Source organism: Notothenia rossii, assembly GCF_949606895.1.
Source record: "Notothenia rossii genome assembly, chromosome: 10".
Lineage (NCBI taxonomy): Eukaryota > Metazoa > Chordata > Actinopteri > Perciformes > Nototheniidae > Notothenia > Notothenia rossii.
In genome coordinates, this window is record NC_136908.1 from 53,250,802 (window position 1) to 53,269,506 (window position 18,705).

Sequence of the window (18,705 nt, forward strand, 5' to 3'; positions counted from 1 at the left end):
TGGAGGAGCCTGTGACCTAAGATGTTCATTGTCATAAGTAACTGCACTGTAGCTATGTACGTATGACTAATAAAAGCCTTGAACCTTATTGAAAGATCTGGGCCTTCAAAACCAACCCTTGAAGAATCAACACAAATGATTAAGCTAGTAATGCTAACATAACATTAGCTTAAGACTGGAAGCAGCCATCCAAAAGGTAAAAGGGTTAGGGTTAAGATATTCGAAATACACAAACAAAGGACATAAACATGTGGATGGGGAAAATCTCAGGCACGTCTGATTGGTCGGTTGACCTTAGAATCGTAGAAAGTAATCTCTATACAGTTTTCATAATTAGCATGTCTCGACTATACTCGTTGTGTCGACTCCGAAATGTGGACATCATGTTATATCTCTATTATCTAATATTGAGAGATGTGTGTAGTGTTTTGCTTAAAGTACATACCCAGTCACATTTTTTAGGAACCAGAGCTCTCACCCTTCAAATGAAACATTGCTTCTGGAGCATTGTCTCATTGTAGGCGACACACGGCACAGCCTCTTCCCGGCATCACGGTGGTGGTTGCATCCTTTTCACATCAAGTTGTAGACAGGAAACTGTTGCACTGAAGGTATTTCATTACACTTCCTGCGTTCAAGGGAGGTTACTGAGACAAGCGGAGACACACAGAGCAAACAGGAACTCAGACGTTATCATGAACTGACCCCTCTTTGTTACTCAATCAGCAGCTATTTGAAAAATGTATCTTAAAGGTTCCATGTCATGCTTTTCCGGTTATTACCCGTCCCCTTGTGTGTTATGAAGGTTTTTATGCATGTAAACGGTCTGCAGAGTCAAAAACCCTCAAAGTACACCCTGTAGGGAGTAAAACTCTAACACAGAAAAGACGTGTCTATGCTGCCCCAGCACGCCTCGTTGGAGATTTCTCTTTTTCCATTGTTTTCTTCCTGGGTACAGTGACGTGCCCATACCCAAATGGACCCATTGGTCCGAATAGACCAATCCCTGGAGCCGTTACGTTAAGTCCGCGGATTGGTCCAAAAGGACCAATCCGCGGACTCCCTCACACACACACACTCAATCTTTCCTCAGCTGCAGCTCCGCCGATTTCTCCTCCCTGAGACGGCGGGACGCGGCGAGGCTGTCAAAAACTCCCAGCCTGGCTGCGGGTGATTGCGTGTGTGTGTGTGTGTGTGTGTGTGTGTGTGTGTGTGTGTGTGTGTGTGTGTGTGTGTGTGTGTGTGTGTGTGTGTGTGTGTGTGTGTGTGTGTGTGTGTGTGTGTGTGTGTGTGTGTGTGTGTGTGTGTGTGTGTGTGTGTGTGTTCGGGCTGGGTTTTGCTGTGTCTCGCAGACAGCCACTGGGCTCATAGGGAAGGGGGGCAGGAGCTCCAACAAGCCGTTTAGGACAGAGAGTGAATACACATACTATACAGCACAATATAAATCTATTCTAGTAGACCTCAACAAGGGAATTATGATCAGTAGAAATGGCCATGACATGGGACCTTTAAAACTACATGACATTAGTTCTAGGGTTTAGGTTTAATTAGTTATAAAGGATTTAGTCATATTTTATTGATGCATAGATTTATATACACGAGAAAACCATGTACAGCTTTGTTAAACCATATTGGTGTGTGTGTGTGTGCATGTGATAGTGTGTGTTAATCCTCTCAGTCACTACCGCTTTACTAATTCCTTTGCCACAGTAGTGCCCTTACTTCACCCTGCACAGTGAACCGAATTACCTCTATGTGCCCTTTTTTCTCCCTGCTGGTAGTGTGAGATGTGAGACAGCTACACTCTTACACAAACACACATGTACTGCCCACAAAGCCAAACAGCAGGAGCTGTGTAAGTATAGTGAAACTGAGACAGCTAACTTCACAGAACAGCCAGGGGTTGGTTTTAATCTAAACACAGAAATGTGCAGAAAAAAATGGTGTGAGCCAAACCTCTACAGATCAATGTATTAGAAACAGAGATAGGTGTCTCTTTCTTCCCACACAGCCACTCTGCTCGCTGCTAGCTACACAAGCTAACGGTCAAGTTTGGTGTTAGAGGGTCAAGGTTGGCTTGTTGGACCAAATGATATTAGGTTGTGTACAGGTATGTATACACAGTCAAGTTCGGAATGAAAAATGATTTGACGTTTAACTTGAGGAAAAAAGCAAACAGCATTGTCTGTCTTCTGAAATGCAATTTAAACCAAGTTGTAACCCTTAACCTCGAAAAGCAGTCACTGTTTTGTGGCCTTGAAAGTAAACTAGTTTGAACTCTGTGTGAAAATTCTCTAATGTTGTTTTTTAAGAAAAGAAAACGTTGGATGGAGATGGAGAGAACTTTTGTGGCGTGACTTCTGGCACATTTATCTTCTATCTGTCTGAGTTTCATTCTTTGCCTCTCATCCCGCATCTGGGAGTCAGCGGGTCCAGAGGACGGTTCCAGGGTCCATCCTGGATGGAAAGTTTTTGGAAAGCGAAGCGGGCGGCCCCCCTCCCCTGCGGGGCCCCTAAGGCTAATGTGATCCCCCCATTTGTGCTCCTGTCATAAAGAATCTACCCGCTAAACCCCTTTCCCACCACTAAGAGGATTACTAAGGTAATGCTCCTGAATCAAGAGATGCTCTGGCACATCTAGACAACTGAATTCAATAACGAAGGTAGAAAGCTGGAGTCAGGTGGGTCACACTGGACGCCTTACCTGGACATTTGACATGACTCTCCATAGTTCACAGAGTGCATTTTGTAGGTTAAAAACACAATTTTCTGTTGTTAAAGTCGCCTTGATTATACAGAGTTTTTCTTGCAATTTCTCGTTTCTTCCTTTTAGTTTGTTTCTTGGCAAACTATCAAATAAGTTCTAACGATAGCTCAATTCCAACAATGGACTCTATAGCCTACTACCCAATACAGTTAACATTAATGAAAACATCTTACCCCAGATCTAAAGAAGGCACTATTTAAACTCCAGGATGTTTTCTGTCCACATCACACTACCTACAATTGGTTTAGCCATAGCTCCATTTATTTTTTTGGTAGGCAGGAATAGGTTGTAATCGTAAATAGTCAATCCAAGCCGGAGCTCACTGTTGCACAAACTGGACCGTTTACAAACTTAAAGCGATGTTACATTGTACCGTTTGGATATTTTGAGCAGCTTCTTGAGTTTTGTTTCTGGTGCACAAGTTGCACGTTTTGTAGGATATAAAAAAAGTAATGGTAACATGTAATGTAATGGCTTGCACCTTTTTTCTTAAACTAACCAAGGGTAGTTATAGCAAGAAAAGTGCCATGGGAATATGTCCTGAAAACCTTGATTGATATATTCAAGGCAAATCTCCGACAGAGATTCCTGCAGTGATGGTTGTTAGATCACGTTTTCCCACTGTGTTAGAAGGTCGTGTTTACCTAAGGTGTGTTTACGTAGTGACCCTGATCCTGTCGCAGACCTCATGTCAGATCAGGATCAACTATGCCTCTCTCTGTGTGTGTGTGTGTGTGTGTGTGTGTGTGTGTGTGTGTGTGTGTGTGTGTGTGTGTGTGTGTGTGTGTGTGTGTGTGTGTGTGTGTGTGTGTGTGTGTGTGTGTGTGTCCAAAAGATAACTCACTTCCTCTTTGGCGACTTGTTTGCCTTTCAGTCTGATGGCCACAAGCCTAATTTGTGTCGCCAGCGTCAAAAGGCGGAAGCTTTTGCGCACCCGATTCCCCGCACACACACACACCTACAAAACAAGGAATGTAAGACGGAAAAACATTCCTCCAATTCAAATGTAATTTTTCGTATCTTTTTAAAGTGCTATACTGAAAAGGAGCAAAAAAGGCTCCTAATTTTCGGCTCCACAGAAACAAAAGTAACGTGTCTGGGTTAGGGTTAGGGTCATGAAACACCACGAGTGTTCACATCTCAGCTAACCACGCTCTTCCTTCATAGTGGAGACAACCTATTTGCCCCCTTACACACATGACCCCTGCAGATATTCAGATTTATTTTTTGTTCACACCTAGAGTCAGTGGAGAAAAAAAACATTGACCTGTAAAGAAGGCCGATCACGAGATCTCCTCTTGGTCTGTTTTGTAATAAAGATCCTCCTTAGAGGTTACCTGTTCTGAGAAAACTCACAGGGGGGACGGGGTGAGTAGGGTTGAGGCCAGAAAATCCCCTCTCTAAAGTCAGGGAAAATGAAACGTTAATAAGTGTAGGCTGGGGGGGAGAGGGGCAGGCGGGGAGAGCCAGTGTTAGCGATCTGGTCCAGACGCAGGCAGGGGGCTCGGTGGGAGACTGGCACAGTTAAATACTATGACCTGGGAGGTATTCGTTTGGCCATTTGGCAATGGATTTACTTGAGAAATTGGACTTGTGCCGATTAGGTGATTACTGTAGCTTTGAGGTCAGGGTGATAAAGTCCTTGTACAGTGTGGTGAATCTCACATAAAACACGGGTGTAGTGTATAAACTCTTACAGCATCCAGGAGAGTCAAATGTTTGTTATGGATAAGTCATGGCTTATTGATTTGCCTATATTCACATCCCGCAGACACTGACAAACATTATCATTCATGTCACTTTTCTGACAACGCAGCAAATTAGTGCAGTATTTATTGTCATTGTATCTCTAAAATGTTCATGTTTTGAACTTGATGAGGAGGAAAAAGGGTTAGGATTTTTCTTTTTTTGTTTTCAAGGAGAAACGGGAATTTAATTTGTTTTCAAGAACTGCATCAACATAAGATACCTACCAAGAATGAAGTCAATTAAACATCATTATATGCATATTATTTTTAATTTTTCTCTATTCTTCTTTTATTTTATTACTTTAAATATCAACTTTACAGTTCATACTGCCTGAACATGTAAATAGTTTGAGATATGAATATGTGCACAGGAAGCTATTTGTGCAGGGACAGGAAACCCCAGACCAAAGAGATCAAACCAAGTGAGGCCAACCTGAGGTGCTTTTATAAGAGAGCTGACTTTTCTCGGAAGGATTCTGGAGGTAAACATTCAAAGAACAATCTTAAAGTAAAAGGTTGAGTGCATGCACCACACAGTGAATAATTCAGAAAATATATTGGTTTTTCTTTGTATTTTTTAGGCAAGATTACTGTCTGTAGGCTAAGTATGAAGATGCAGCTATCAGACGATAAGTTACTAAAGCTGGATGTAGAAAAAAGAGACAAATAATCTTGATAAGCATTGCATCTTTTTTCTAAAGAAAAGAGTGGAAAGAGTTGGATGAGATTTGTGATTCTCTTCTGACTGGGGTATAAATGTTCTTATTCTCGCCAAGAAAGCACTTATTTCCCAGTGTGTCTAATTCTTGAAACGGTGACTTATTTCCTTATTGCACACAGTTCTCAAAGAATGAGAAAGTACCAGCCATTACATATCACCGGTTGCTTTGTTATTAACAACTTTGAAGGTTTTTTGAGATGTTCAATTCTTCTTCTGCAAGGTCCTCTGGACCTACACTTGCATTTTCAGCAAATCCTTTCCATGTCTAAAGGCAAAAGTAAAGCCTTTATTAAAATCTAAATTATCCCTTCTCAAGAATACACTGTGGTTCCTCTTGAAAGTGTAACAGGATGTTTTTGTTTTTTGTCAAAAATTAAACAAAACAAAAAACCCTGAGCAAAAGGCCAGATATATACACTTCACTTTTTACTAAAGTGTTTGCGAGCAGATTCGACTTTCTCACACACACACACACACACACACACACACACACACACACACACACACACACACACACACACACACACACACACACACACACACACACACACACACACACACACACACACACACACAGTTTAGAGAGCAGCATTGTTGTGGGCCTGCAGACAGAGGCAGCTCATTTGTGCAGACCGTGTTACAGTGGGAGCCTTGTTTCTACACTTCTCACAATCGGCTCTCAATCTACTTGTGAGGCACCACATGACAAAGTGATAACTATCTGTAGCAGCTAATAGAAGCTGTGAGTGTTACAAGTTTTTGGTCCAGTTCTAGAAGAAAAAAAAACGGAACTTGTAAAGCACTAACGCATGAAGCCCATTATCTATTGAGCAGCTGCCAAAGCATAAGCACGTCAGCTGCTTTGCACCAAGTTTAACAACTACAACATACCTGTTGCCAATAGCTACATAGGCATGCTTGAGAAAATGTGTGCTGTACAAGAGATTACAAATATTTTAGATTTCGTGCTTACTTTTGGTGTTAGAGTGTATAGATTTAAAAAAGGTGGACTAAAAGATTGTGATTTAACAAATGCAAAAAATATCAATATCTGGGCCCAGGCCAATACAAAGTAGACTTTTAGTCATGGAGTTGCTACCAGGAGTGGAAGGGAAGCGGGAGGAGTAGTTTTGGTGCTAGCCAGGTTCTTTCACCTTTCATTTACTTTCTCCAGATTAGGACGCGCCTTTGTTGTCCATTCTGACCCCGCCCACTCACACCTGTCTGACCATGCACCACTCCCTGAAATAGGTGCCTAAGTGTAGATGTGTGCGTGTGTGTGTGTGTGTGTGGGGGGGGGGGGGTCACAGGGCACTGGTGCTCAAACCACATCCCCCCCCCTGTACCCGCTTCAGTTTTCTGATCCATCTTAGATCTGCTGGGTCAAGCTAAAGCCCCAAACAAAGACGTACTCATGTGTGACTGAGGGCAGAGGAATGCACAATACGTGTGTGTGTGTGTGTGTGTGCGTGCGTGCGTGCGTGCGTGCGTGCGTGCGTGCGTGCGTGCGTGCGTGCGTGCGTACAGTTTGTAAAAGTCTGTGAATGCAATCAGATTCATTTGAATGTGAGAATATTAACTGAGCTTTTATTTTAGGGTTAGTTCATGTTTAAGTTTAGGTTACTGAACTGAAATCTGTATCTAGTTACTGTGCAGTGCAAGTCTTGTGACCCATTAAAGAACACACGGTTTTTTGCACAATAGCTGAATGATAACAGTCAAATGACAACTGAAACCTGACAACAGAAAAAGGGCAAATGGTTACCCTTTACTAAAAAAAAAAAAGAATGGCTGCATTGCAGTATAAATGAAATGTCTGTAAGACGATAGGACAATAGTGCATCTTTGTGAGACTGTATTACAAAATGTGCCTCATCATCGTGATATGTAATCTGAACTATCATTGGATCACAAAAGCAGAATATCAACTTATCAAGCAGTTCAAGGTGTTGACATATGAAGAACAGAATGATGCCTTTATTGTCTTATGACGTTTTTACCTCCAGCTGATGCAGATACATGATCACGAGCTAAACTCTGACCTCTGATTGTGACACTCTGCAGAAGTACAGATACTAGATGTATTTCTAAACCTTAAACCGGTTGTAATAAGAACATCTTTCATCTCAAGGCAAGACTTTCCAACAAGATACACAAACATTTAAAACAAATGCACATGTTCAACTACAGACAGGAGGAAACAGACCTAGCTAATATAGCAAGTACAATCTCCAGTTAAATGAGCCATCCTACATGTGACATAGGGCCTCTTGACACACACCACCACCACCTCTCTTACATATTAACCAGACAGTGAGAAGAGTTGCAGTGATGTGTCAGTGTTGGGAATAGGTTGTAGTATTAGGAGCGACAGAAGGAAGTGTTTTATTTATGAGGAATCAAAGGACAGAGTGACGATGGACAGGCGGTACACTTCTTAGTCATCCCAACATTAATAATAAACTGGACACTCACACACAGCAGAGGATCAGGATGGCCCCTCGCTGTCACATGACAGAGTGCGTGTGTGTGCGCGCACGTGTGTGTGTGTGTGCGCGCACGCGTATGTGTGTGTGTGTGTGTGTGTGTGTGTGTGTGTGTGTGTGTGTGTGTGTGTGTGTGTGTGTGTGTGTGTGTGTGTGTGTGTGTGTGTGTGTGTGTGTGTGTCGGCTTTGAAGCTGCACTCAGCCTGATCTGGAGCAAAAGATAGTCAGGACACTTTGAGTTCAGTCCTTAGGCATTGTTGTTCAATTTTTTTTATTTAGAAAGCCTATCATATCTCACTTCCTCATGTAATTGGTCTGACTCTTAACCCATTGAAGTGATTGGTTCAGGTTTGTAGTCATTACTGTTGAGAAAACTGCTTTTGACAACACTCATTTAACAAACTTAACACAGTTGAACCTAAAGGTCAATTTAATGATCAGTCTAAATGTAACCTTATATTGGTCTTATTGTAGTGTTTATGGCTGTTCTGTATTGTTCAAATGTCCGTGCCGCCCAGTCTCCACTGCTCTGTTTGTACACAAAGGCACGTCACTGCTGTGCGTAAAAAAGAGTCCTCCTCCTCCTCCTCCTCCCCCGTCTACTCTCCCTCCTCCTTCTTACTTTCTGGGTCTGGGCTGATGCAATGCTGGTCTTTATAAAAGGGTGAGTCCCACCCCTCCTCCAGCAGAACAGGCTTTTATCCCCGAGCCCACAGCATCTCTTGGAATTTTAATTAGACCTAAATCTTCATTTTTTAGATTTGACGCGTCAGTCTGTTTATTCTAACAGTGTATTTTATTATAACCTTACTTGATCTGTATCAGCTCGTGTTTTGAAGATAAGATCCTGTTCGTTATAGGCCCATTCGTTATTTATTGTATCTTCTTATCCAACATCAATACACTCAGCGATCAGTTGGTTTTGTGAGAGAGAAACAAATCGTCCGGACATTTGTTTCTTTTTTACTGGAAAAGGATTTTACGACCATCCTGCTACATCTCTACAAGGTAAGAATGCCGGCATCTCTTCATTTATTGTCTGTCTGTCTGTCAGGAGTTGCCGGATATAGGCGGCACAGGGTTTGAAGTATCATTGTAAGCTTTCATGTGGAACACGAAATAATAATAATTACCTTAATATCTGCCTGTGGTTTGTATTTTGAATTCCAGTGAATGGAATGTGGATGCGTTGCCACCTCCCCTGTGCTCATTAGTCAACATTGAAAGGCTCTCGCCATTGTAACTGTGTGGATCTCTGTCTAAAGGGCCAGAATTGTCCTTTCTGAGAGGCCTGAGGCTCATTTTCCCCAGGTCAGCCCTTATCCAAATAAATAAATAATGAAGCAGAGTGACAGTGATGCTGCAGTGCCTGCTGATTGCCACACAGGTGATTACACAAAGAAAGGCTGAGTGAAAAGGAAATCATGTAAAGCTGCCTCAGTGTTTCATCAGAAAAAGTCTTATTATAAGCCGACACTTTATCAGAGCGCGAGCCTCTGCGCAAAATGGAGAGCCATGTCCATAAAGGGACAACACGTGCCATTGTTTCCATCGGAGTCGGCCATGGAAATAATGTAATTATCTGGATCTGGGAGACGCCTTCTGCTCTCTGTGAGGGTCTGACTGGAAGCAGTATCCAGCCAAGATACACATGTTTATACAAATAGCTTATATATAGATAGGCCTATGTATATAGCAAATTGTTATAAGAAGAATATCAGCATGCTTTGCCTTATTGTCAGAAAAGTCTGCTTAAAAATAAATGTCTTGTGTAGGAAAACAAAGACACGCCCTGTTTGCAATACACTTAAAACACTCAAAAATGATTTCGTAGACAAATGTGCGCAAAGTCGGCGCGTAATGCGGGTTTTTGTCGCTCCGCACTACAGTGGGCTAATGTGGACTCGGATGCCGGCTGGTATTTTTCCACTGTCGGTGCGTCACCACCCCTTACCCCCCCCCTCCCCCTGGTCTCCCTCCCCCCTCCAACCCCTCCTTCCTCCAAACAAGAGTCACATGGTCTCAGATTCATGAGGAGGGCTGCGGTCGCGCGCCTGCCCACTCCAATATTTATTATTGAAAGGGAGCGTGAACGTGCCAAGCTAGAATTGTGAAATAATTAATCATATCAACTAAAAACATTGTCTCTTTTGCTGCTTTCAAATAGACAGCATGAAACAAACCGCTGCCAAAACGGAGATGAGCCGTTTCAACATCTCTCCTGAAGAAGACAGCTGCAGCTCCAACAGCAACGAGTACCCCTACCCCGACTGCCCCAAGAAGGTCCCTCTGGGCAGGTGAGACTGAATGCTTTTAATGTCTAAACATGTTAGAAATAATTCTACAGTATGTTCTCTAAATTCCCTTTTTCTTTCTTCTTCTCCAAAGCCCTCTCTCTGACCTGGAGGCAGAGAGTCAAAACTTCCTCCCTGAACACAACCTGGGCAAGAAGAAGTATGAGACTGAATATGTAAGAGCATCTCTCTCACTCTCTCTCCACACGTGAATCCTCTTTGATGTCATTTTGTCCTAACTCCCTGAACCTCACATTTTCCCCACAGCACCAGGGCAATGCTTCCTTTGGCATGTCAGTCTTCAACCTGGGAAACGCCATCATGGGCAGTGGCATCCTGGGTCTGGCCTACGCCATGGCCAACACCGGAATCGCCCTGTTTGTGTACGTTTTTCTTTATCAATACATTGTCTTCTCAGCTTTTTCTCGGCGAAATGGAGAGTTCAAATGCTGATGTGGTTGGGATGAGTTATCCTGTTACAATACAGTCCTATCACAGGAGGAGGTGTGTGTGGTTGTGTGTGCTCACTCTGCAGCCGCTTGACCCTGAGCAGCAGATTACAGCAGGGTCGAGAGTTTAGCAATGCTCATCGCTGCAGTTTGAGTATTTGCTATCGTGTTTACTTTAGATAAAACTGTGGAAATTGTTCCTTTCTGGTGTGAAGGAAAACCCCACTTTGAGCAGCCTTTTTCCCTGAATCATACATAAGAAACACAAGCTTTCAGAAGGCATACACCAGCTAACGAAAGCCCAGTGAACTTTGTTTTTAAGCAACACTGTCAGAGTATACATGCACTAATAGTAGGTTAGATTGCGTTGGGCACCACCCTATTGCGGTTGTATGTCAGTTAACAATCACAGGGAGAGGGAGTGTCAGGAGAAGCAGCTTAGACGAGCTAATCCTGCCGCATTTGGGCCAGAGTTATGTAAACCAGGCTCGCAGGAGATCATGAATGGGGCACGGTGCGCTTCAACGGCAGCCAGCAGTTGACCAATCGGAGCTTTACATAGGCACAAAGTTGGAGATTATAAACTGTGTCTGTTTGCGTTTCCAAACACTGTCTGGTGCGCTTCTCCTCAGCAAGTACGTCACAAAGAGTTAAGCAAGCTTTGCAGAACAAACCACGCTCCAGGAAAGGCCATCCAAAGCATATATTTGTTGAGTGGCAGCTTATAAAGCCACAAGATATCAATTGGTATGATGTCAGCGGTAGGGAGAAACGTTTCAATAGCGCCGCTATAAATGGCTTTGAGATAAATTTTCACCTAGACTATTAATACCCTTTCACATATCGGTGGCTATGCAGCATCCCCAGGGTGCTAAGAGGATCCCGTACGGGAACACTTTTCGCCCTTTGTCACCCTGCTAATGCTGCTCGTGACCCCGAAGAAACCTGCAGACTGATGCTGCTTTCAAGGTCTTCGCTGATATTAGTTTTTATCACAGCAGATGGTCAGGTGTTGACTGGTTGAGTTAAGCAGAAATGTATGAAATCGTCTCGTGCTGCTGGCGGTCATGAGAATTGAGTGATTGTTGTGGGAGACATCTTCTGCACGCCAGGCGGATGGCTGTCTGACCTTCACGTTGACTAAATGTCAAAGTGTTTGTTTGCCGCAGCAACCAGAATACATTTGTCATTGAATTGGCCTTTAAAGCTCTTTGGTCATTTCTAAAGATCAGCAAATCTAACAGCAAAGTACTTCAGCATCGATTAGGAACCGTTTGTAAAAAATGTTTCCATCTTTCCTTTTGATATCCTCTCTCCATCAGCTAAAGATCCCTCTTGTTTGTTTACAGGATCCTCCTCGTGTCCGTCGCCATCTTCTCCTTGTATTCTGTCCACTTGCTGCTAAAGACAGCCCACGAAGGAGGTGAGTCCTGAGACAGTCCTGTGTCCATTCTTTACAGTGGTCTCTTGAGGTATTTTATGAAAGCTAAATACTTCCATCTTTGTCAAAGGTGCATTGGTGTACGAGCAGCTGGGTTACAAAGCCTTCGGGATGCCAGGGAAACTCGCTGCTTCTATCTCCATCACCATGCAGAACATCGGAGGTAAGCAACTTTTCGCATTGCGTCTTTTCAGATGCATTATGTTATCCACCTGTCCGTCTGCGTCTCAATGGACTGCATGGTGAATAATAAATTGGCTTATTTGGAGCTTGGAACATAAAGATTTCCTGTAAACAACTTTTAGACATCACTATTTTTGGAATGGAGTTCACCTGATTACTTACCTTGCATTTCTTCTGTTTGCAGCCATGTCAAGCTACCTCTACATCGTAAAATACGAGCTGCCCATCGTCATCCAATCCTTTATGGGAGAGAATGGGTGAGTGTGAAAATGTGATCTGATTCATTTTAGTTAACAGTAACGGAAAAAAAGCACAGACATTTGAAAGTATCTAGACGGAAACCACACTGGTGTAAAACCACAAAGAATTGTTTGTCTGACCACATTTCCATTAAATGTGTGAGAAGAGAGATGTCTGGCTGAGGAACAACTGCATTTGTTTAGAGTGTGACTCGGGTCTAACCATCAGAAAATGTAGTAGTTGTTTCAGGCATCATTATCACCACCTTTTAATAAAGACAAGCGTAAGATTCCCATCTAAATGGTAGAAAGGGCAGTTGTGAGAGGCAAGAGGAACGCCTGGCAGAGGCACTCGAGGTGAAGAGGCACATTGAGCAAAATGGCTGCCTGTTGTTTTTGAAGTGCTGAGTGTTGGAGAAGGGGAAGCAGTTTCTTTGTCCTTTTGTTGGCGGGGAGGGAGGGACGGACTGCGGCCCTTCAAAGAGCCCTTTTAGGAGAAGATGTAGTCCGTGCTGCATCGAGACGGAGCACGCCATGAGCTCACAGCGACCTCGCTTCAAGTTTAAAAAATTGATGTGTTCGCTGCTTTGTTGAATCTATTTCTGTGAGCGATGCAGTCATCCTGTGCAGGCCACTGTGTGTCAGCTGATCAGGCGTGAAGATGTAAAAAAGAGAACTCTGACAGACGAGTGGCTTTAATGTCATGTTTTCTGCACAGCGGCCACCATTTTATATATGTATATATATTCTGGGTGGGAAATGATTTTAAAGTTTTTCAAATAAAGATGTATGGGGGAAATGTGTGTTTAAGTATGATTCATCACTTACATTACAGAGCAGAGCTTGTAAACCTTGAAACATCTAGTGGACCTCTTATGAGCTGTGCAAAATATATAAAATATTAATATTAAAAACAAAGCAAAAATGCAATTGGACAGTCACCTACGAATACATTTATTGTCTTTGTTGCTGCAGTTTACAATTCCTGTGATGCTGCTGTTTGTCTTCCTTCATTCCTTAATGTCTAACTTTGACTTGTTTTATGTTTCAGAGCATGGTACACTAACGGAGACTACCTGGTGATAATGGTGACGGTCATCATTATCCTTCCCCTGTCACTGCTAAGGAACCTGGGTAAGTGGGTGTTTGTATTTCTCCATAGGCTAAGAGGCATCTGTGCAAGTCTCAAAATGTTCAGAGCTCAGAGTGAAATCATAAAAAGAAAACCGAGGAAGATTCTGCAGCTTTAAAATTGAAAAAAAAACAAACAGAAGCTCATGTGTCTGTTTTTTTCCACCCTTCAGGTTACCTTGGTTACACCAGTGGTCTGTCCCTTCTCTGCATGGTGTTCTTCCTGATTGTGGTGAGTACCTCCTTCTGTTTACACACACACACACACACACACACACACACACACACACACACACACACACACACACACACACACACACACACACACACACACACACACACACACACACACACACACACACACACACACACACACACACACACACACACACACACACACACACACACACACACACACACACACACACACACACACACACACACACACACACACACACAGTGGGGTTTCAGTGTGGTTTTGTTTCCCTTGTGAGCTAGATTTGTTCAAACAGAAACTATTGTCACATTGTTTTCTAATAAACTTGTCTTGTCCTCCAGGTGATCATCAAGAAGTTCCAGATCCCGTGCCCCCTCCCCCAGGACATGAACGCTCTGAATGAGACGATCAGCAAAGTCCTGAACACCACCCTGTCCCTACTGAACAACAGCGCCATGGACTACAGCGATGACCCCTGCACACCAAAATACTTTGTCTTCAACTCTCAGGTAAACACGCTACATCTGGAGAAGACCCTGTACCAGTAGAGTCTCTCCCTTAACACATTTCTTTCAGAATACTTTTGGCATAAGTATTGAATTTGTTGTTTTATTTTACAGACTGTCTACGCCGTTCCCATCCTGACCTTCGCCTTCGTGTGCCACCCCGCCATCCTGCCCATGTACGAGGAGCTGAAAGAGTGAGTGAACCCTTCTTTCATTTCAATCCACAGCTGCTTTCTTATCATGTTTGTTAAGAGTTTGACTCACATCAACATAAGAGCTGGAGTCTAAATAAAACCTGCCATCTTCTCCCCATCCAAACAGCCGTTCTCGCCGAAAGATGCAGAACGTGGCTAACGTGTCCTTCCTGTCCATGTTCATCATGTACCTGCTGGCTGCCCTCTTCGGATATCTGACTTTCAACCGTGAGTCTCATCTTTTATTCATCTTTTATTTCATTCTAAAATGGGGCAACTGTCACAAAACCCAACTTTAGCTGAATGGTCTGATTCTGATATTGTAAAACATTCCCAAATTCGTCAAGAACAAATGATTGATGAGTGGGTTCACAAGCGGTCAGTGACCCTGAGTAGAGTTATGCAAGAGTGTGAACAAGTCTCTGGACGCAGCTGCACAATCTGCCACCAATGTTTGTTATGGCAGTGACTTCTGAACATCGGAAATGTTCCCAGCACATCGAACCCGTCATACAAGAGCTTGACAATCAGAAAAAGCGTCATGAACGACGCACACTGAGTTAGAGCATGTCTGGATTTAGAAACCTTTGTTCATACCTGCCTGTCTGGGCTTTCCAGCTTTGGACAACGTAGTACACATACCAAAAGAGCGGGAAAGAAGTCAGGGCGAGAACTTTTTGTTTCACAAACCGGATTGCTTAAGTCAAAGCAGGTTTTGTACCAACAAGTATTCACCTTTTAGGCTCTAATTAAGCTTTTTTAATGCTAAAGTATATTGCTGTTTGTTTAGATGTTCTCCAAAATATAAAAGTCTACAGTTCTATTTGAGGCTGTATTTTCGCACCTGCGTTCTAAATGTTGAATTATCAGACCAGCTCAGATGGATGGATCATATTTGGAGGAAAATTTAGAAACACAAGGAATATTCTTGATATTATTCAAAAAACATATTTAAGCTTTAAGGTTTTTTTTACTTGATCCTATGCATGTCTTTATAAACGTACCATGTTAGTGAATGGAGCTGCAGGAGGTCCAGGTCTAAAGACTCTCTGCTGTCTCTCTCCTCAGTGCAAGTGGAGCCCGAGCTGCTGCACACATACTCCAAGGTCTACAAGGCCGACGTGCTCCTGCTGATCGTGCGTCTGGCCGTGCTGACCGCCGTCACCCTCACCGTGCCCGTGGTGCTCTTCCCTGTACGTGTCCCAGAGATCCAGCTCCTCTTCTCACGCCTCTTGAGAGTTTTCCGGCTAGTTGAGGCTAACCTCTCTTTTTGTCTCTCTCTGCGTAGATTCGTACCTCCGTCAACCAGCTGCTGTGCGCCTCTAAGGAATTCAGCTGGATCCGCCACACCATCATCACCGTGGTGCTTCTGGCTAGCACCAACTGTCTGGTCATCTTCGTCCCCACCATTAGGGACATCTTCGGCTTCATCGGTAAAATGACGATTCTCATCCTATACGTTTCAGTGCCTTGAGAACCATGCGAAATACAAAATGTGACTTAAATGCTAAATGTCTTCCCTCACACAGGCGCCTCTGCTGCTGCCATGCTCATCTTCATCCTGCCCTCGGCTTTCTACATCAAACTGGTGAAGAAGGAGTCCATGAAGTCTGTGCAGAAGATTGGGGTGAGTCTCTACATTAGTTTCAGACTCCTGAAGTCACTTTGAAGCAACACCAGAGGTCGCGTTAACCGAATATTTTCAGTCTATGATGGAATTTTTCCAAGAATGACGGAAAGATCTGAAAGCAGTCCGTCATTTTGACAGATTAGAACACAACTCGGAACAGCGCCAAAATGTCCACCAGCGACCCACATTATATTACATCCTTAGTGGCCAGGTCGACTGAAGGCGATCTATTGTACTTTACTGTAACTATTATTTAGTCATTCACACCCCTGTCCAGTTGGTGGCGAGTGTGTGCATATTAAGTAGCTATTGTCTAGTCTTGTATTTGACCTCGTTGATTACCTCGTTGTTTAACCGGCTTTAGCAATCGCAAAATGTCACGGCAGCTGAGTGTCCGAAGCTTTTTTAATAAGCCCAGTAATTGTGATGGTGTGGATAAACGAGGTGAAAAAAGAGGGATTGATGCAGTGGAGAATGAAGGACAAGCCAGTAAGACTAAAACTGACAACGTTCAGCCAGCAGCAGAGGGACAAGCAAGTGGCAAGGAAAATCATTCATATTCGTTTTGACATGAAAAGTGACCGCACGGTCGGTGTCTCTGTTCATCTTTTTTTTTCTCCATGCCCTTAAAAGTTCTGTGTGAATCATAAAAAAAGGAATGAATGAATATTTGCTGCTTAGTACCCAAACACACATATTAAATATGTTTCATCATTAAAACATGACAAAAAGTAAATTGACGGATAATAATGGATTATGAAAAAAGTCTAACGCAACCACTGAGCAACACATATCTCATTTTACCCGTTAAGAAAGAATGAATGGTAGCCAGCAGGCTGTTGGCATTAGTGTATGGATGTAAGTGTGAATGGGTATATTTTGGCATGTCGTGTAAAACTAAAAGACTAAATATAAATGCAAATCACAATTAGTAGTTGTAAAGGGCGTTGTGTGTCTGACCGTTTCGTAAATGTTTCGTTTCTCCAGGCCACTGCCTTCCTGATATTAGGCTTCATGGTGATGACCGGCAGCATGACCCTCATCATCCTGGACTGGATCCAAAGAGCCGGAGTTGAACACGGAGACGGACACTAAAGACAGGAGACTGCTGCGACTGCAACCAACAAAAGATAGAGAAAACTGTAAGAGTAGGACAAACACAAGAACTCACTCGATGCTCAGCTTCCACTCCCTGAGCCGCCAACCATGCCATTCCAAGAGAATGTATCGAACTTTGTACAGTATGCTGTTTTAGGCCACAAAGATGGTGTTTTACTTGTTTTTTCTCTTTTTAATGTATCTTTCTTTGAGTATCGTTTTCATTTTCGCCCTTTTGTAGTTATGGTACAGCTGAGAACAAATATTTGAAGGTGCCTCAAAGCAGAGATAGTGGTAGAGTTCAAACGCGGCTGACACACTGGTACGCCGTTGTGTGTGTGTGTGTGTGGCTGTGACCCCCGACTCGTCCTGCTGAGAAACTCCCCGAGAAGTACAGGAGGCAGCAGACCTGATGTTCGTCTTTCTCCAGGATGAATGCGTTCCTTCCAACGTTTGTCGTTTGTTTTTTCCCATTTGCCAAAAATGTGTTTGTTAAGCATCTTTGTATATTGAGAAGCACTTACTGTTCAGCACACTTGTGGAGAGAAAGCAGACAGGGGCAAGGCCTACTACATTGCCTTTTCAGTATTGGCACCAAGGCTCTGTGAACTTGCTTATTGTATCAGATTTCCTTGTAAAAGCATTATGAGTGAACAGAACCTGCCCGACACTGGGAGCTGAGAGGGCCTCACAAGAGGACTCTGCAAATGATTTACTCTGTATAACCTGCTGAATATGGACACTACTGCTTTGAGTCCTGGAGGCCACCCAGCCTTCAGGACCAACATTAACATTTTTTTCTTAATGGAAGAATATTTTGCATTTTACCACATGCCGTGGTTGTAATATACCTGTTAAACTTGCAAGAACAAAAAAACTAAAACGAAAGGTGTGCTCTGGATACTGATAACCAAACAACAGAGAAAGCTAAAGAGAGTGTCTGTCACAACATTTGAAGTGTTTTGCAGAAAAAAATTGAGATATTTCACAACAAAGAACTTGAAAACTCGACGTGGATTTGTTTGCCCGTTGAAATGTGAATCTGTCATCTGACACTGTGCTTCCAGCGTTAACTGTACACATCACCATACTGTTATTGTCCAACATCTATTTATGGAAGACCGTGAAATCAATGTAATTTAATCTATTTTACTATATTTATATAATATTGTATGTACATATATATATGTATATATATATATCTATTGAGTTCAACTGTATATACGCTTTGTTTTGTTTGAACTTTCTTTTTTTTTACAATATTGCATTGGAGCTGTAAAACAAAAGCGAACCCCCCCACCCCGCTGGTGAATCTTTGATATTGAAACACTGTTCCTCTCTGTAAAGACTGACTGAATGAAGACTGTGCTACATGTGAAGCCACCGATACAACAGCAGCAAACTCGTGTCCTTTATGGCCCCTGGCACAGAGCCAGTTCAGCGAAATGTTTCTTTATGCACATCATGGTTGTAGAGAACGTCAGCCGTCTCTCTGGACCTCAGGAGCAAAGAGGGCTTTGCCCACCAGTGTTACACTCTTGTTTCAATGAAACACTATGTACATGCTGTAAATATTGTCCAATTAAAATAGATGAAGATAA

At 43.0% G+C, this 18,705-nt stretch overlaps 1 protein-coding gene across 1 annotated transcript; it reads left to right on the forward strand.

Annotated features, from left to right (window-relative positions):
• Positions 1–8,399: 8,399 nt before the first annotated feature.
• Positions 8,400–18,705, forward strand: slc38a2 (solute carrier family 38 member 2). The gene is made up of 16 exons (XM_079654529.1): positions 8,400–8,730; positions 9,890–10,019; positions 10,111–10,192; positions 10,284–10,399; positions 11,815–11,888; positions 11,977–12,069; positions 12,274–12,346; positions 13,380–13,462; positions 13,633–13,691; positions 14,018–14,185; positions 14,297–14,376; positions 14,504–14,604; positions 15,445–15,569; positions 15,665–15,809; positions 15,906–16,003; positions 16,994–18,705. Exons 2-16 carry the CDS (start codon positions 9,895–9,897, stop codon positions 17,099–17,101), a joined length of 1,530 nt encoding a protein of 509 aa, XP_079510655.1. The 5' UTR covers positions 8,400–8,730; positions 9,890–9,894; the 3' UTR covers positions 17,102–18,705.